The sequence below is a fragment of the Dunckerocampus dactyliophorus genome, chromosome 20, assembly GCF_027744805.1.
Source record: "Dunckerocampus dactyliophorus isolate RoL2022-P2 chromosome 20, RoL_Ddac_1.1, whole genome shotgun sequence".
Taxonomy (NCBI): Eukaryota; Metazoa; Chordata; class Actinopteri; order Syngnathiformes; family Syngnathidae; genus Dunckerocampus; species Dunckerocampus dactyliophorus.
Genome location: NC_072838.1, coordinates 4,578,421 through 4,596,786, shown reverse-complemented (window position 1 = coordinate 4,596,786; position 18,366 = coordinate 4,578,421). Strand labels below are relative to the sequence as shown.

The 18,366-nt window shown below is 39.3% G+C and overlaps 1 protein-coding gene across 23 annotated transcripts in view; it reads left to right on the top strand.

The window, feature by feature from the left end:
* pleca (plectin a) overlaps window positions 1-18,366 on the top strand; it is a 93,969-nt gene that overhangs the window by 45,715 nt on the left and 29,888 nt on the right. For 8 of the 23 annotated variants that reach the window (XM_054763697.1, XM_054763695.1, XM_054763703.1 and 5 more), the window contains 6 exons: window positions 7,912-7,973; window positions 13,078-13,092; window positions 14,947-15,036; window positions 15,291-15,326; window positions 17,199-17,276; window positions 17,362-17,454. In XM_054763697.1, coding sequence (XP_054619672.1) covers window positions 7,912-7,973; window positions 13,078-13,092; window positions 14,947-15,036; window positions 15,291-15,326; window positions 17,199-17,276; window positions 17,362-17,454 — 374 coding nt within the window. Of the gene's footprint in view, window positions 1-3,533; window positions 3,763-6,713; window positions 6,992-7,911; window positions 7,974-13,077; window positions 13,093-14,946; window positions 15,037-15,290; window positions 15,327-17,198; window positions 17,277-17,361; window positions 17,455-18,366 lie in introns of those variants that run through there. The other 15 variants (XM_054763696.1, XM_054763706.1, XM_054763717.1 and 12 more) reach the window with 7 other exon arrangements.

Here is an 18,366-nt window from a genome sequence, read left to right as displayed (position 1 = left end):
AAACACAAAACATCTCAATAAAGTGTTGTCTTTTTCAAAATAAAATGAGTCCACACATTCAGTATAATGACATCTGCTTCCTGTAAGCCAGGCCTGCTGCAAGCCCAGATCCAGTCTTACCTTTGACTGCTAAAAGACAAATATTACCTCGCAAATGCATGTGCCTTCTGTCAATAGAGGACCTATTTGCATTGAAGCAGGTGTCGTATTTCAGCCCCCACAGCACCGTGACATGACAAGACAACACCCTGCATGCGCGATGAGACAATCTACTGTCTGAATTTGATAGCTTTAATAGTTCACGCCTGCAGGTGATGATAGTAATTGTGAAGAACATGTGTTCTTTACTTGGCTTTCTGTACATGAAAGATGGAGTCGTACCTACAACAAGGTGCCTTTCACACAGTGGGAAGGCCAAAAAAGGCGGTTTAAAAAAAGCTTGCCAAAGCGCTGCACGCGGCTAAACTTGACACTGGCGGCCGTCGAGGGTTTGTCTCCTGGAGACCGTCACAACACAACTGAAGCTGCCGGGTTCTCCTTCAAGGAAGACACGCTATTGTCTTAAATGTTCTGTTATGCAAAAGTGACTTTTGAGTGAAGTTCTATCACCAATAGAGACTCTTCTAGACCCAACAAACGTAATACAAATCTAGAAGAGAAGCATTCTAGATGAGCCCGTCCCTTGTATATGGACCCCACTTGTACAAAAAAAAAACACAGGCTTCGCTACACATCTTAAAATGCAGGTCTGCCAGCTATCTGTCAATCGGCTACAGACGGGGGGGCTGGAAGTTTCAGCACGTTGTTTTTCTTCAGCGACTAGCCTAGCCTAGCATGTATGTGCTTGGCTGAGGAGCACAGGAGACAAGCTATGCTTGTCACTACGCAATACGCACCCAGAAAGCAATCGGTTCAACTGGGTTCAACGCAGGTGCACAACGCATCTCACGTCTGGTCGGCCTATTTTTTGGCAGTCACGTTAGGCATGTGTAATCTACGCCATCCGTCTATCGATTTTATCATCGATGTATACGTAACCGAATATGATGTTTACATCTGCGCTACATGCATGTGTCAAGTTTTTACGTAGATCAGTCTTGGTGGACGTCATAAGACGATAGAAACAGCCGCATGCTAACAAGTTTTTTAACAAAGGTAACTTTTAAAATAACCTCTGGCTTAAAAATTTGCTAAAGGAGGAAGTGACATAGTCCTTGCGCATGAGCGGCACCGATTGCATTCCGGGTACATACTTGTATTGCGTAGTGACAATGCTATTAAAATGCGAGTGTCATGTTAGCAGTAGCTCACATAGCTATGCTAGGTCGTGTGGACTTTTGGCCTTTTGCATCAGTTGGCCACATGACAGCCTTTTCTCCCTCGCCTTCTGCAACTGCAACCAAAGGGCTGTTCATGCTTTGATTGCTTAATGACAAGCTTTTTTTCCACCAGTAGGACGGTGGTATCATATTTTATTGCCTGTTTACTTTGGCTTTGAAAGCAGCTGAATTCATGGTGAACATTACTGATCATAAATCAGGTTTCACTTGACCGGTTTACAAAAGTGCGTTTGGGAGGCCATTTGTTTTTTTTATGGGCCCATGGCACATTTTAAAAATGTAATTTAACAAGAAAACGAGCAAAAACTGAAAAATCTGCAGTTATTTTTTAAAAGATTAAAGTCCAAATATTCAGAGAAAAAGGTGTAGTCTAACAGGAAAGTTGTAATTTTACGAAAATAACGTGGAAAACAAATTTCACAACGAATAAAGTTGTAATTTTTGGAAAATTAGGTTGGGGAAAAAGTTAAAATATGTTGAGAAAAAAGTCAAAAATATTATGGCAATAAATTCAAAATTACCAGAAGAAAATTGACAAGAAGAAAGTTCAAATAGTTGGAAAATAATAATAAAAATAATAATGGGAAAAAAAACAACTGCAATTTTTCCTGAATACGAGAATAAAGCCAAGTCTAATGAGGAACAAGTAGCAATTTTATGAGAATAATTTTTATGTCATTTTAGTAGCATAAAGCTGAAGTATTGAAGGAAAAATTTTATTTTTTAAAGTCTTAATATGAATTAAGTGTTGGAAAATTAGGTTGGGGAAAAATTTGTAATAACATGGGAATAAAGTCCAAATATTATGGGAATAAAGTCATTATATTAAGAGAAAAACTGGAAACGTTTGGACACCCCCGTATGCAGTTCGAAGCCAGTTGAAAGAGAGGGTCTGTGTAGCTGCTTCGCCACCTATTATGCGGTCCCTGCAAGAGTTAAATTGTCTAAATTCCAGCATCAAGGCTACAATTTGGACAACACTCCCAATACACGATTGTGGGACCTCTAACACGTATTTAAAATAGGTGAAGTACTGTGGACCATAATATGTGCATGTAGCGCCATTGTACCCATTTGGCGAGCCACACCCGAATCCACACCGCATTTAATGGCGGCGGTGCAGCAGTGACTCACTCATTCCGCTGCCTTTCTTTTCGCTAATAACAGGCTTCACCAGCGAGAGCAGCGCACTTTCACTGCACTCATAGAGACAAGGAGAATGCGAGTGAACAATGTCGGCCTGTTGTGCCCGTGCATGCTTCTTGCAGTCTTTTCTTGGTGGCTTTGGTTCAGTGTAAGTCCGAGTGGCACATCACCTGTGCAAAAGTCTCGGGGCCACCACTGTTATAAAAGTAGTACACATTTTGTAATTTATGGCATTCATTAGGGTTGTATTTCATGTATTCTTGTAGGAAACACTGATATTATTTTTTGATGTATAAAAATGGTGTTTTTTAGTCTCTTATCAGTGTTACCAGACTTGAGTATTACCTTTACTGCGGCAAGCCACTGAAGCCCAGAGTCTTGCATGTTATGTGCCGCAAAGTGAGGCTAGTGAAGGTAAAGGAAACCGCAGCTCCTAACTTGGGGCAATCTCTTATTTACTAAATAAAATGACCCACCAGCAGTAGATTGGCCCGCGGGGTGCCAGCTGAGGATCATAAACTGGGGAGATACGGAATGCTGATGCTGTCGGAAACTCAGTTATTATTGTGCACATATAGCACATATCTCGTACAGAAGCACAGCTAACTTAAAAAAAAGCATAAACAGTGGATTCTTTCAAGAGTCCTCCTACGTCTGGTCTCCATGTGAGAGTTCCTCCTCTTCAGTGAAGGACATTAATGAGCTAGGAGCATGAAGACTACAATAGCTTCTTCAGTGTGTGTGCGTGTGCATGTAGGTTATTTATGACACACAGCTGTTGCCAACATGGCGGACATGAGGCTGAATGAGGACTCTCCTGTAAGTATAGCAGTGAAACTATACAGTGTGTGTAATGGGTGATCTGGGTGTGTTATGCAAGAGGAGGGAGGTCCAGATGTCACTACTAGACCCAAAAAAAAGCCTCGGGAGCGCTCATGTGTCCATGCGTAAATGGAAGCTTTTTACGCACGAACGCAGCAGAGTGGGCCGGGCTTGAGTGCAACTGGACCCCACCCTCTCCTCCTTCCCATCTTCCCCGCCTCCTCCATGGACCTCGCAGAGCGACAAAACTTGTAGCGAGGGCGCCAAAACTCCGCGCTTTGTACCCCTCTTGAGCGCGCCGCCATGGCTCGTGTGGACGAGGCGATGGCCGCCGCTCCCCGCGCCCTCTTCAGCAGCCGGGAGTGTGGACTCGCTTACCGGAGGACGAATTACATCCACGAAATGAGCTGCGTGGAAGTGGGCTCGCACCTTTACAGTCGCATGTGCTGCGCAGGTACGTTGGCTTGCGCTCAGGCGGAGGGGGAGGAGCTTATGGCTTATCGTTTGACGAGGCACCGCCCACCAGACTTGGCGCTTGTGAAAGTGACGTCACAGTGGCTAATTAGCATACTGGCCGCACTTTTTTGGGGGTTTCCTCATCTAACCTGGGAAGCAGGATGATTGGTTCGTTGTTATGACTTCATGACGCTGTGTTTACGCCACAGACACACGTGGCTTTATAGGTGATGAGGTGGCCTCAACTTAAATTCTTATATTCTAAAATTAACTTCTCAGATCAGTACTGTTCTTTTTTTTTTTTTACATCAGTCTTGCTTTGTTTTGTTTTTTTACATGTTAGCGTAATGTAGAGTTCTTCCAAACAAAGTGTTGCTGCTGTGTTGCCATGGCAACAGCCCTCACAAATAGCTAACAAACACTGGCAGGGCCCCTACCCCTCCCTGGGTGACCTTGGACCAGTTGATTTTGTAGGATTTTGCCCAGAACCTAAAGTGCTGGACAAGTAGAAAAGTTCCAGGAAGTCTTTATGAGGAAGTCACTTGTCATTGCAACTTGGCACCGCTAGAGGGAGACAAACTTCACTGAAAGGCTATCTTATTTTAGCCCTATACTGTATGTTACTTTGTAATTAGTTTTTCTTTTTTCCATTATGAAACATCATTTTGTTGTTTTATTGCATCAGGCCCATCTCTTCTAAGAAAAATAACTATGTGTTAAAATATATCGTTTACCACCACAAAAACTACGTAAAAGGGTGCTATGAAGCCAGTGTGTGCTGGACTTTGTTGGACTCATTAGCACAATGTTTTAATAACCTTATAGATAAAATCCAACATGAGTTAAAGATGCACTAGGATGTTGACTTACCAAGTTAACCTTCCATCCCCTTATCTTGAAGGAGCACATTCCACAGACGTTAATGATAACAAACCTAGCCGTGTGCTTCAGTGCCAACTTGGCTCTGCATGCCCCATGATGCCTGGGGGCGGGGGGTTGTTTCTGGTGAGCAGCCTCCATTGGGCGAACTGATACCTGGCTGGCACTGGTTGACATTTTTGTCCTCCCAGTGATGGACACGCATGCTTTCACTTGCACAAGCACACTTTTACTGGCTTTGGGTGTGTTATCGGTGTGTGAAGTGGCGGCTCCCCCTGTCTGGGGGATTGGGGGTGGGGGCATGCCCTCCAATGGAATGCATCGTTGAAACCAGCGCAGAAATAAAAAATGCTACAGTTGATACAAAATAAGACAAATGAGTGCTAGTAAAATGTGACATCTTTTAAGTCATTCCTGCACTTGCAGTCAGGAGCGTGTCAAGGTGGGTCTGGGGTCGGACGAAGGTGGAACCGCTCCCTGCCTCTCCTGTCCTGACAAGCTTCCTCCCTGCGGAAGCATCCTAAGAATCCATTTGTTGGGACTTTGATGAGTGAAGGTGTCTCACTGAGGAATGTACTTGTTGTTGGAGTGAAAGCTTCCTAAATTGGTGCACACGATGGCTGCCTTTGCTTTGCAGCATTTGGTGCTGCAGTTTTGGGTTGGTTTTGTCTGTCTGGTATGTCAGAAGCTTGCATGAAAGACTGGGACGCAAACATGGAAAACAGATTGTTCCTAATTGCTGCTACTGGACTACTTTGTTCTGGTCCTGGTTCAGATTGTTTCTTCCTGTTAGTTTTTCCACTTCATTGCGTGGTTTTTTAATGAATGCTATTATGTAATATAGCTTTGGATTGTTTTGGATTTTCAAAATTCACAAGAAAAACTGAAAACCCTTAACCTGAGCCACAGATTAGCCTTTGGGGTATTTCTGCTCACAAACAATAACCGTCTGATAGAGAATCCAGCTTTATCCTGATCTTCACTCAAATTTTCTGTGTTTTTGCCTTTGCTCTTTAGCACACGCTTCCTTAGATCTTAGGAATCCTGGAACCATTTTTTGTATACTTGTGCTAACAAACATACAAACTGTGATGAAAACATTGGCTCTTAGAGAAACTAATCTTGGGTGCACAGCTTAATTCAGACCTGCACTAAAATTGCATGGATTCTTCCTTTGCCCTTGGCCCATGCTTCTTTCGATCTTCCTGGGATTCTTTACTTCCTGGATCCACGTCTTTATCAAGATGCGCACTAAAACTGTATGGATTCTTCCTTTGCCCTTAGCCCATACTTACGCAGAGCCTCATGGGAATCATCTTAAAGGGATAGTTGTGATTTTTTGACATGAAGTTGTTTGACATCCCCATCAGCAGTGTACTCCATCAGTAGTGACTTACCCCCCAATTGGTTCCACACGTCCAGTTCTGGTTGGATTTCTGGGACGAGGAAAATAGTTTTGCTTATTTGCTGGGACATTTAAGTAATCGGTTTGGCTTCTCCAAACAATATGCGTTCAAAAAAGTAATACATTTGCATCATAAAAATGTCGCCTGGACCTCAGACCTCACAAATCACGCTGTGTTATATTTGTCTCCCGCCGTATCCCTGCGCACTGTCGCCTCTCCGTTCTTGCGTATGTGACGAAGACGCTCGCATCTCTTTCGCTGTGGAACACACACGTAAACAAGATGGCCACAGCGCTCCGTCGCGGAAGAGGATGCGAGTGTCTTTGTCACACACACAAGAACGGAGATGCGACCAGTGTGCAGGGAAACAGCGGGAGACAAATATTACGATCCGCCCCTCTACGACGTTTTTGTGAAAATCAGTTGAGTAGTTTCTTGCGTAATCTTAACCCTGCTAACGCTGCTAGACGTTGCTGTCATGACAGATGCATGAGGACGGTCATCACTGCGCATGGAGACAGAGGTCTTGTCTTGGGTGGTCTTTGAGGACTTGGTGGGTTTTTTCAGGGTGTGGTTGCACCTCAACGAGGCTCGTCCAGGGAGGAGGCTCTCCTCTGTGGTGTTGAGTGACACGCTCGCCTGCAGGCAGACTTTTTTTTTTTTTCAAGAAGGAACAAAAAGCGTGGAAGTGGAACACCAAGCAAGCGCGTGGACGGGAGAGGGAAGCACTCAGGAAGCCACTGCAGGAACACTCCCACTTGTTCATGCTGAAGCAGAGAAGTCCTCGCTTCTCCTTCCCGCTGTAAGACTTGCGATTGGGCGTCGGCATGGCGACAGAGCAAAGATTCCGACAGTACTCCTCTGACAGCTTGAGCAGCGATGGTGTCTTTATGGAGGACTCGCCCTACCAGGGGATGCTCAAACCCACCGACTACAGGAAAGGTAGACTTTGGTGGTGGGCTCTGATCAGGCCACGCCCCCTTTATAGATATGTCTGTCATGACCTTTCCTCTTTTAATTGGTCAACACGGAGGAAGAAAAACAACCATGGATGCATGCAGACTCTACTTTTATTTTATTTTGATGAGCTGATGAGGCGTTTAAGGGCCTGACTCTGATCAAGTGTTAAAAAGTGTGATTTGAGTGTAACTGTTGCATCATCCAGCAGCAACGTGGAGGCGTGATGTCCTCAAAGTGTCCTTCAGTGTGTCTTTTTTTTTTTTTTTTTTTTTTTTTTAGTGCATTGTGTTTACTTTCGTACCAATAAAGGTTTACTGACTCTTTCAGCTTGAGCTTCTGCGCTCTTGCGTCTGGGCCTGAGGCAATTTCAGTCTTAAATTGCCCTTCTTTTGCCTTCAACTTGTCCTGTCGCATTACTTTTTCATGCACGGAGCTATTAGCATAGCATTTACAGTATGCACACAAAGTGACTTTCTGCTGAATCTGGGAAGCATGGCGGTGCAACACAGTGCACTTGGTGGGGTGTTTGTTTAGTACGCTGTGGCACCGCGGCAGCGGTGTTGAGGAATGTGAGTCCTGCAAGGTGAAACATGTTCCTGCACACGTCATAACAACATGCAGGATGACAGACGCACTTTTCTCACCCTTATTTGGATTTTAAAACAACAGAAAGGGGCGGCACTGACCTTTCGGACACACTGCAGTGCTCTTGAATGCACCACCAAACATGCAGGTTCCACAGAGGAATTTGTTTTTTGTTGTGCATTTTTAATCTTTTTGTGTGCGTCTTTGAATGTAATTAATGAAATCATATTGTCAAAGTAATTAATAATGTACTTATTTCATAATTAAAATGTTTTCTTTTTTTTTTTAATTTTGTGTCTTTTCTCGCCTCCCCACAGACGAGCGGGACCGAGTCCAGAAGAAGACCTTCACCAAATGGGTCAACAAGCACCTGGTGAAGGTATGAGCACCCAAACAACCTTGAGCGCCAACGCATACTTTTACTTTCCTGCTGCTTGCCGAGCACATTAGATAGCAAATATCTGAACCAGCGCTTTTCTGGAGGACATCAAAACAAAGCAACAGTGTTTCCTACAGGACTGCAATCTATGTGGCGGTGTAGCTGATGTTACAGTTTAATTTGCATAATCGTCCATGACACATGCCGTGCATGTCATTTTTATGGACACAAAACATGAAAGCAAAACAAGTATGTGTAGAAATACACAAGTAGAAATTTTGTGGGTCTTTTAATGTCGCAAGCAAGACTGCGCCGCCTGTGAGTGCTTTTGGGCACAACGGGACTTGCTGCTCGTGGAGAAGAGCGATAGATGCTGTCACGTTAGTCTCCAAAAGTCACTAAAGCTATTGTTTAATTGATTTTAAATTGAGCTTTGACAACAACAACAACAACAACAAAATTTACAACAAATATATTTAGCAAGAAAGATGAAGCATCGTTTAGATTTTTTTCATATAATATAAATATATTAGTATATAAGTATGAAATACATTCAACAAGAAAGAAAAGGTGTCATGTTTTTTATTATTATATTACATAATATAAAATAAATATATTAAAACGTAAATAGTAAATGAAAATATATATAATTTTTTTTGTTTTGTAAAGTTTAAAAAATAATTCTTTTTTGCATTCATTCCAGGCTTTCGCGGCATAAAACTACACAGTGGGCCAAGTCTGGCCCCCAGGCCTTGACTTTGACACGTGTAAGACATTTTTCCTGCTGTAACTTCTGCTCCCACCTGCCTCTTAAAGCCACAGTGTTGCATTTCGAGGTGTGCTTTTTAAATACATTTTGCGGCGTGCTACCACAAATAAATGAATGTGTGGGAATCTCTGGACAAAGTGCGGGTTTGATGATGCTCAAGCACAAATTAGTTTGAGTGCATTTGGGCTCTGCAGGGTAATAAGGATAAGCGCACACTTGAAAAGCCCCTGCCTTTACGTATTTTAGTCTTAAAGGTCAAAATGACACCAATGGATCTCTGCAAGAGCGTCTACACGGCTCGGCATCGCAGTGCACATCAATGATTTGCTTTCTTACCCACAATATGATCGACCATTAATATCAATATCAATGATTTCATTGTCTTAAGCTGGATGGACAAAGTGCTGAGGATCTTGTGACAGTCTCAAGATCACAAGCAGACACTAGCGTACTGCAAAATAAGGAAAATAAATGGTCATGTTGTCTTTTTGCTGTAGTAACCACAACCAAAACATGATTGCATTAATATCATGTCAAGTTAAACCACACGGAAGACTGGAGGGAGCCAAACCGTACTGTAGACACGGCACATGCTAGTATATCAGGGGTGTCCCAAGTGCGGCCCGGGGGCCATTTGCAGCTCGCGACACGTTCTAAAAATGTAATTTAACAGCAAAAATGGAACGATTAGCAGTCATTTTACAAGAATAAAGTTCAAATAATAACAGAAAAAAGTTGTAATTGAATGAGACAAAGTTGTAATCTTAAAATAACGTAATAGTATGAGGAAAAATAATGTAATTTTAGTACCTTAGAGTTGAAATATGAAAGAGAAAAGGTTATTTTTTTAAAAGTAGTAATATTAGGAGAAACTAAAACAAAATAAAGTTGTAATTTTTGGGAAATTAGGTTGGGAAAAAAGTTATATCATGGGAATAAACTAGTATTGGAATAATGTCATAATTTTATGAAACGGAAATTTATGACGATTATTTAAGAAGGAAGTTTAAATAGTTGAAAAATGTGAAAAATAAATAAAAACAGCAGCAAAAAAACAGCTGTCATTTTACAAGAATAAAGTCAAAATATTAGGAGAAAAAAGTCATATTCTAACAAGAAAAAAAGCTTTTTTTACAAGAATAAACTTGTAATGTTATGGAGAAAACTAATTTAATTTTAGTAGTATAGAGCTGAAACATTAAAGAAAAATATGTTTAAAAGTTGTAATATGATGAGAATTTTAAAAAAAAGATAAAGTTGTAATTTATGGAATATTAGGTTATTATGGGAATAAAGTCAAAATATTTTGGGAATTAAGTCATAATATTTGAAAAAGAAAATTTACATTGGTTATTTAAGAAGAAAGTTGAAATATTTGGAAAATTAAAAAAAAAAGAGGTTTGAAAAGAATGAGGTTGATAGTAATATAAGCTTTTTCACCAATATGACAAAGCTGAGATGCAGTTTTTTTCTTGATATATATACATATATATATATATATATATATATCTCTTAGCATATCTACATGTGCCAACATGCAAGTTCACCAAGCTCCTGATCTCAGCGCATATTACTAAATCCATTCAATGCAAGCCTAGAGCGCCCTATTATGCCTGTTGACCGTAATGTTTAGTCCTTGTTCCTTCTTAGTCAGTATGAATGAACAATTAAAAATATGTGTATTTTGATATGTAAGTCGCAGGACCAGCCAAATTATGGAAAAAAGTGCAATTTATAGTCTGGAAAAGACGGTGTATGCATACGTATAAATTTGTTTTATATTGATTATCCTGATATTGTGCAGGTGTGCCTAATAAAGAGGTCATGTGTCCTGCCGTCCATGTGCATCCTGTGATAGCGTCACGCAAAGCACTCACTGCACGATGGTGTGTGTTTATATCACGCTTGGTCTGCCTCCGTGGAAACGAGACGCTGCGGGAGATGACTCACGCTCGGGTTTTCTAGTCAAAAGGGAACAAAGCCGATCGTTACCCGATTAGGGTCATGTGACTGAACAATGACACCCTGCACTTTGCTGCTTCACTTTTGTTTAAAGCTATGCAAGGGACCAAAATGCCAGTTATTGGACTGCCTAATGCTGCATAATGACACGGCAGGGGTGTCCAAAGGGACATTTTTGGCTCGCAGCTCATTTTTGAGCATTGCTGTGCATGTTTGCCTGACGGCCACCATAGTTACAGCATCTTTGTAAAGGACACATTTTTTTCAAACTTTTTCCAACGAGGGCCACATATTTAAAAATGAAAGGATGCATCTTTGCCCCTTTTGCTATTTTGTAAAGCAACACATGTAGATATGCTAAGAAGTTACATATATTTCAAGAACAAACTGCATCTCAGCTTTGTCATACAGGTGAAAAAGTCTATTGTTAGTACGAACTTTGGTCTTTTAAAATTTTTTTGCTGTTTTCCTTTTCTTTCTTCTTTTTTGTAAATTTTGTTTTCGGAATATTTCAACTTTATTCTCATAATGATATAACTTTTTCCCCAACATTTTCCAAAAATGACAACTTTATTTAGATTTGTTGGTTTCTCATATTACCACTTTAAACAAAAATGAAACATTTTTTTCTTTAATGGTTCAACTTTATGCTACTAAAATGGCATTATTTTGCCTCATAATATTAAGAGTTTGTTCTTGTAAAATTGCAGCTTTTTTCTTGTGCAACTTTTTCTCTTAATATTTTGACTTTATTCTTGTAAAATTACATGTTTTTTTTTCAATTTCCGCTGTTTTTTTTTAATTCTCCCAACTATTTCAACTTTCTTCTTGTACATTTTTTAGCTTGTCATTATGAGTTTATTCCCATAATATTTTGACTTTATTCTCGTAACATTATAACTAGGGATGTCCGATATTATCGGCCCCAGATAATTATCGGGCCGATACTGTTATAAAATCATGATATCTGCCAACATCTGTAGCTATCTTTTTTCCCTACAATAAAAGCCAATACAGAACTATCAGCGCCAAGGTTGCAAACTTGCAACACTGCTGAACTGTCTGCATTATGAAGCTAATAATGTGCTGCTCACAAGTCTGTGAGAATAAGGTATCGCTGTATTAAAACAAGCAGAGTAACAACAAAGCTCACAATGAACTTACCAGCTCCTTGGAAATCACAGGGGGGGTCACCATTCCACACACTTTTCTTACTTTTCTTACTCACTGTTTTTTTTTTAAAGAAAGAGCTAAAAAGAAAGCATCACACAGCAACGTAATATGTAGATAACAACAGACAAGACACTAGCAACGAATAATGCAGAGTAACCGACAACTCTGTGAGCTCTAAACATGTAACTTAGCGGCTATTTACAACAACAGTACAGCAAAGCACGCTGGGAAACAGGAAGCACTGCATATGTAGCCGCCACTTCGCTGAGCTGTACGTCAGCGTCGCCGCCATATTGGATGCGGCAAGGTTGCGCTGAAAGTGAATACAAGTAAATGTACTTCATAAAACGCCTTTCTACAAAGAAATGTAAGTTAATGCCTCTCATTTATACATTGACACACACACTAATATACTTGGGAAACAGTTAGACACTAAAAACAATGTATTTGATCTTCTTAGAGGGCTAAGAAAAGAACTTTATTGATCCAACATGGCAGTAATTCACATTACATCAGCTATAGAGCACAAAGTAGTGCCGAAAAACATACACAGTATATATATGTAGTAGTTTTAATGCAATCAAATAAGAACATGAAAGTTATCTATCAGAATAATAATCAGCAAATTCATGTATTGTAAACAATACCCCTTTAACTAAAAAGAAATTATATCTTTCCCAAAATAACATAAATCAAGGCAGAAGAAACACAAATGTATTCTTCTATAAAATATGTAATACATGAATTATCTACTCAGAGATGGGTGGAGTAGCCAACAAAACAACCGTACTCATTTAAGAGTATTCTTACTTTACAACAATTTTACTCTAGAAAAAGATATCGGTATCGGTTGATATTGGAATCGGAAATTGAGAGTTGGACAATATCGGCATATCGGTTTTCGGCAAAAAAAAAGCTAATATCGACATCCCTAGTTTTTTGTTTTTAATTTTCTTGTTAAATTATATTTTTAGAATGTGCTGCAAATGGCCCCCGGGCCCCACTTGAGACACCACTGTACAGAATGTCCTCCCACATTCTATCATTTTCCTGTGATTGGGTGTCTAAAGGGGCGGAGCTAGACTGTACACATAACTTTTCTGTCCGTCAAAAAACAGCGTCTGCATACTTTTTCAATCTTTTCTCATCACTTTCTGTCTTCCTTCCATCCTCCACACCCGTCCCGTCTTTTCCCGCCAGCACTGGAAGGCCGAGGTAGGTTCTTGTCTGCATTCCACCTTCTTATTTTTTTCCCCCGAGTGAACAACGAGCCTAAAAAAGCCTGCGGTGCCGCCACTCACTCATGTCAATGTTTCACCAGGTGCAGGCCTTTCCAAAATAAACCTTCACTGCTCCTCCACCTCATTTCATCATTGACACATTCAATTTCATGTTTAAGAAAAGGACAAATGGAACAGGCACTTCATGTTAGCACACTAGCAGGAACAGTGTCCTACATCAGGGGTGTCCAAAGTTGAACTGATGTTCACGAGCCTATAGTACCACAGTGTGCTCCGAACACTGTTTTTATGCAGCCAGAGGAGGTAGTAAGTACTCCTGAACTTGGAGCACCTATAGGAATTAATTTTACCAACTGCCAAGGCTTGATCAACCTCCATTTCTGCAGAATAGCTTTAAATTGTTTACCCATTTTGTGGTCCCTGAAACAGGCCTTTTTTGTATAATTCTGAAAGACACATTATTTTTCAGTTTTGGGTAAGCTTACTTTTTTTTTTTTTTAAACCTCTGGCACTTTACCACTTACCTATGTACCATGTCAAGCTATTCATTGGACTTCAAATTTTAAAACTTTTAACCAGTAGTGTATATATAGTAATCCCTCGTTCATGGCGGTTAATTGGTTCCAGACCCGACTGTGATAAGTGAATTTCCACAAAGTAGAATTGTAGTTAATGCATAGTAAACCTGTTTACGACCTTCTAACCTTCTACCTTCGACGACCTTTGTTTTTTTTTACCATTATTAGAGCCCTCTAGACATGAAATAACACCCCTATAGTCAGCTTTACACTCCTGCTACCCAATATAGTAGACATAATAAGAGAAAATAAGACATATGTTCTGGGGTGGCTATTATCTCATCAATGTAACATTACTGACACCTAGTGGCCAATGTACAATGCTACATATCATTACAAAGTGTCTTTCAATGCGTTTTCTGAACACCTTATATTTGTATTTTACTACATTTACCCATTTTTATGCTTGAAAATTCTTCATTATGCCAAAAATGCATAAAATTGGCTTATATTCACATATATATTTTTATTAATAGGGGCCATAGCCAACCGTGAAACAGCATGGTTTATTCATTAATGTTTTGAAAAACAGTGATAGAGTGAAGCCGCGAAATTCAAGGTGCGATGTGGCGAGGGACGACTGTATACTACATAAAATAAACAATTAATATGACAATATGTATTTTTTAAACTCTCTTTCTATTCATTTATTTTGTTTTTATTTGTAACATTTTTAAGATGGGACTTGTAAGGTGTACAGATTGTATTTTAAAAATTATTTAATATTATATATTTTCATATTATTATTTTAAGTTCACAATTTATCATTATTATTTTTTTTTATTAATTATTTTATTGGGTTTTTATTTATTTTATTGGAAAACTAAATCAAACATTTTCTTAATTATATGTATTTTAATTTAATTATTTTAATTTTACAATTTATCATTATTATCATTTTTTCATTCATTGTTTCATTGATTGTTTAAATTGTTTTATATGAAAACTAAATCAAACATTTTTTTCAACATTTCCTTTGTTCCACCCCAAACCAGTAGTAGTCTAGTTTAGAGACCCGATACAGGAGATGTACAGTATGATGAATATTAGTAGTATTTCTATGATAAAAATGTGTTTATTATTGTGCTTGTAGTTTGCAGTGGTGGTGTGCTGCATCATGCTGGAACATGTTTCTAATATTTTCCATCGGCTTCATGCAAATTGTGCCAATATGTTATGCAAATACTACTACTAATACTCCTAATTGTGTTCCTATGAATAGTAGTAATAATAGTAGTAATGTGTTGCAGGCCCAGCGACACGTGAGTGACTTGTATGAAGATCTTCGCGATGGACACAACCTTATCTCCCTGCTGGAGGTGCTCTCCGGAGAGACGCTGGTAAGACGCTACCTTTCACCTTTAATGACCCCTGTCACTTCCTGTGATTCCCCCCCACCCCCACCCCCTCGCTTCTTGTGCTGTCTTCTTCTTCTACTGTTGTTGACTGTGTTGCATGCATTGACTAATTTTCATTCTCGGCCGCCATCTTGACTCGTGTTTGCCGTTTGCTGACCTTTGACCTGACCCCCCTCCCCCCACTTGCCTCCCCCCACCCTGTGCCATCCTCTCTTGTGATGCTCTTGCCGTGCTAGCCGAGGGAACGTGACCTAGTGAGGAACGTGCGGTTGGTGAGTGGTGTGTGCATTGCGGCTGCACGCCGCCGCCGCCTCCTGCCTGCAGCATGCGTCGACACCCTCACCGCCCCCCCCCCCCACATCAAACATGCTGAATTTATGAGGGAGACCTTGTTTAGCAGCTGCTCCTATCTTTTTATCCTGCAGCTTTTTTCTTCTTCGGTATTATTGCTATCAATTAAATATATATATAAGTTACTGTACATTTATGATGAAAAAAATATTTAATTATATTATTTAAATTATATTTAGCTGTTTCTAATACAATGTATATGATGTATAAATGATTAAATGCAAACATTTTATTAAAATAATTGCTTTTAAACTATTTCTTCTGAGAGCCATAAATGAATGAATCGATTCTTCACAATCTTCACAAAGATGTATTTTGTTTTTTTTGTTTATCCATGCTAAAAACCTACAAAATTAAAACACAATACAAGTAAAAAAAAACATTAGAAAACTACAAAATTGACTACAATTAATATTTTGAATTAATGAAATGGCCATGTGCAATGTCGTGTATCCAAAAAAAAATTTTTACAAAATTAAATGATGGAACAGATTGAGTAAGGAACTCAAAGTACAGAGATGAGCAAATTCAAAAAACAATACAAGCAGTTGATGTTTGCTAAATACAAGGCAGAAGAGTCTTGATTATCACAATGATGTTCTGTCAGGTTTGTTATTTTTTTTTGTTTTGTTTTGAAAAAAAAAGTTTTGTTCTTTATCATACTTATTTTATTTATTTATTTATTTTATATATATATATATATATTCTTTTTTGGGGGGGGGGTCTTACCGTTATCTATTATGTATTATTCTGACTATCACAGAAAACATGACATGGAATGCAGGAAGTGAACTACATGTACTGTACTAGATGTAGATTGGAAGGGGGGTAGGATTAAATAAGCTTTGCTTCTTCCTACTCCTTTTGGACATGTGGAACTGTGAAAGAATGATTCATGAGATGTATTCCATTGTAACCTTCATGTTCAAATAAACTAAACCAAACCAAACCAAACCAAAATTAAATGAATATATACAGGTTAAAAAAAAATGAATTTGAAAAAGCATTACAAATCTACTACAATTAATAATTTAAATCGATTAAATTACCATGTATATATTGCCAAAAAAATATTGTGTATCCAAAATAAAATATAACAATTAGATTTCAACCATAATGAAAAAAACACACACAAAAAAAGAACTTAGTGTTACAATAAGACAAGTCTACAAACGCTTTCATGCTTTTTTTGGAAAAGTCTTAGTCAAATTGATATTAAAATGTCATTTTTTTCATATTTGGCCATTAAAAAAGAGCAAAATACTGTATATGTAAACAAGCGAAATGTTTTGCAGTAACAATGCATAGTTAGCAACTTTACGCTACATTAGCGATGGATACTTGCGGCTGCTTCATTGGAATAAAACAAACCAAAAAAAGCATCAAATTTGTCTGCACGTGACATACTTCCATGCTGCATCCAACATGTGTAGACTGAAGGACCCTCCCCCCTCAAGTGTCAGGAATTACATAGTGTGTCTTTACTGTGGTTTCAAGTAGTGCTGCTAAAACATTCACTGCACTTATGAACTGATGCATGATCATAAACTGCCGGGGTCATCATTTTGGAGCAGCTTCAAGAAGAGGTTGTTCTCAGAGAGGAAACTTGAAGTTTGTCACGTCCATCATCACGCCTCCACCTGCAACCTGCAGACGTCACGCAGGCTCACCTCTTTTCATCTCAGAATGACACAACAGATTTGCCTCCAATGATTGGTCACCGACGCTCGGGTGTATTCATCTGTGGACGTTTTTTTTTTCCCCCAACATTTGTGTTCTCTGGTGTCTTGCAGCCACGGGAGAAAGGTCGCATGCGCTTCCACAAGCTCCAGAATGTTCAGATCGCACTGGACTTCCTCAAGCACAGACAGGTTCTTATTTCATTTCATTGAAACATTATTTCTCTCTCATCTTGGGTCATGAATTGGTTAAAAATGATATTTGTGGCCTTTAAAGGTCAAATTGGTCAACATCAGGAATGATGATATCGCTGACGGAAATCCCAAGTTGACCCTGGGCCTCATATGGACCATCATCCTTCACTTTCAGGTACGACTTTGGTACACTTTGCAACGATGACAGTACAAATGCGTTGCTGATTTTTACATTCTGCTACTTTGACCACCTTCGATTTCAGCAAAAACCTTCTAAAATAGATTTTAGAGCGGTGTTGTGTCTCACACACACACACACACACACACAGTAAGAGCACTTCCAACGCATTTGAAGGCAGTGCATTCGTCAGCCAATGAGAATGCAGCGTTTCATGGAGAGAAGCTTTGGAAATGTTTAGTGTACAGCGGTGGGAGTACACATAATGTTTTGATTTTAGGCTAAAATGGGTATAATGGTCACGTTGGGATGCTGGGATCGTTTTCCTGTATGATTCACCGCTCCCCTCGTGCGTGCGATGGCCTCAAACTGCAGTGGGAACGACCCAAACCATCTCCCCACTAGCGTGTTTACAGAGCTTACATCTCATTTTTAAGGCCAAAAGCAACCAACAAATATTTCAGTTGATGAAAAGAAGGAAGTTGATGCTCTGTCAAGAAAAAAAGGGTGGAGCGCCAATTTCCATTCAGGGTCTGAATCATACTTTGCGAGGGTTTTCCCTTCTTTATTTAAAAAAAAGTGCCTTCCTTCCACCCTTTCCTGCAAAAAAAGCCAGTAAGTTAAGTTTGCATGAGTCATCAACACACTTGCAAACTGAAAACTAAAGTCTGTGCAGCTTTAGTAAAAACATCAGTTATCTTTTTTACTGGGTGTTTCATGTGTTGGAATGGGGGGGACCATTTCATTTTATTTTACTTGACTTTATTGTTACTTTGTTTTACTTAACTTTTTATTTACATTTATTTTATTATATTTTACTTTATTAATTGTTTTACTTTCTGTATATTATTTCTTTAATTAAACTTTTATTTCATTTTATTATACTCCAGTTTATTAGGGCCCGAGCAC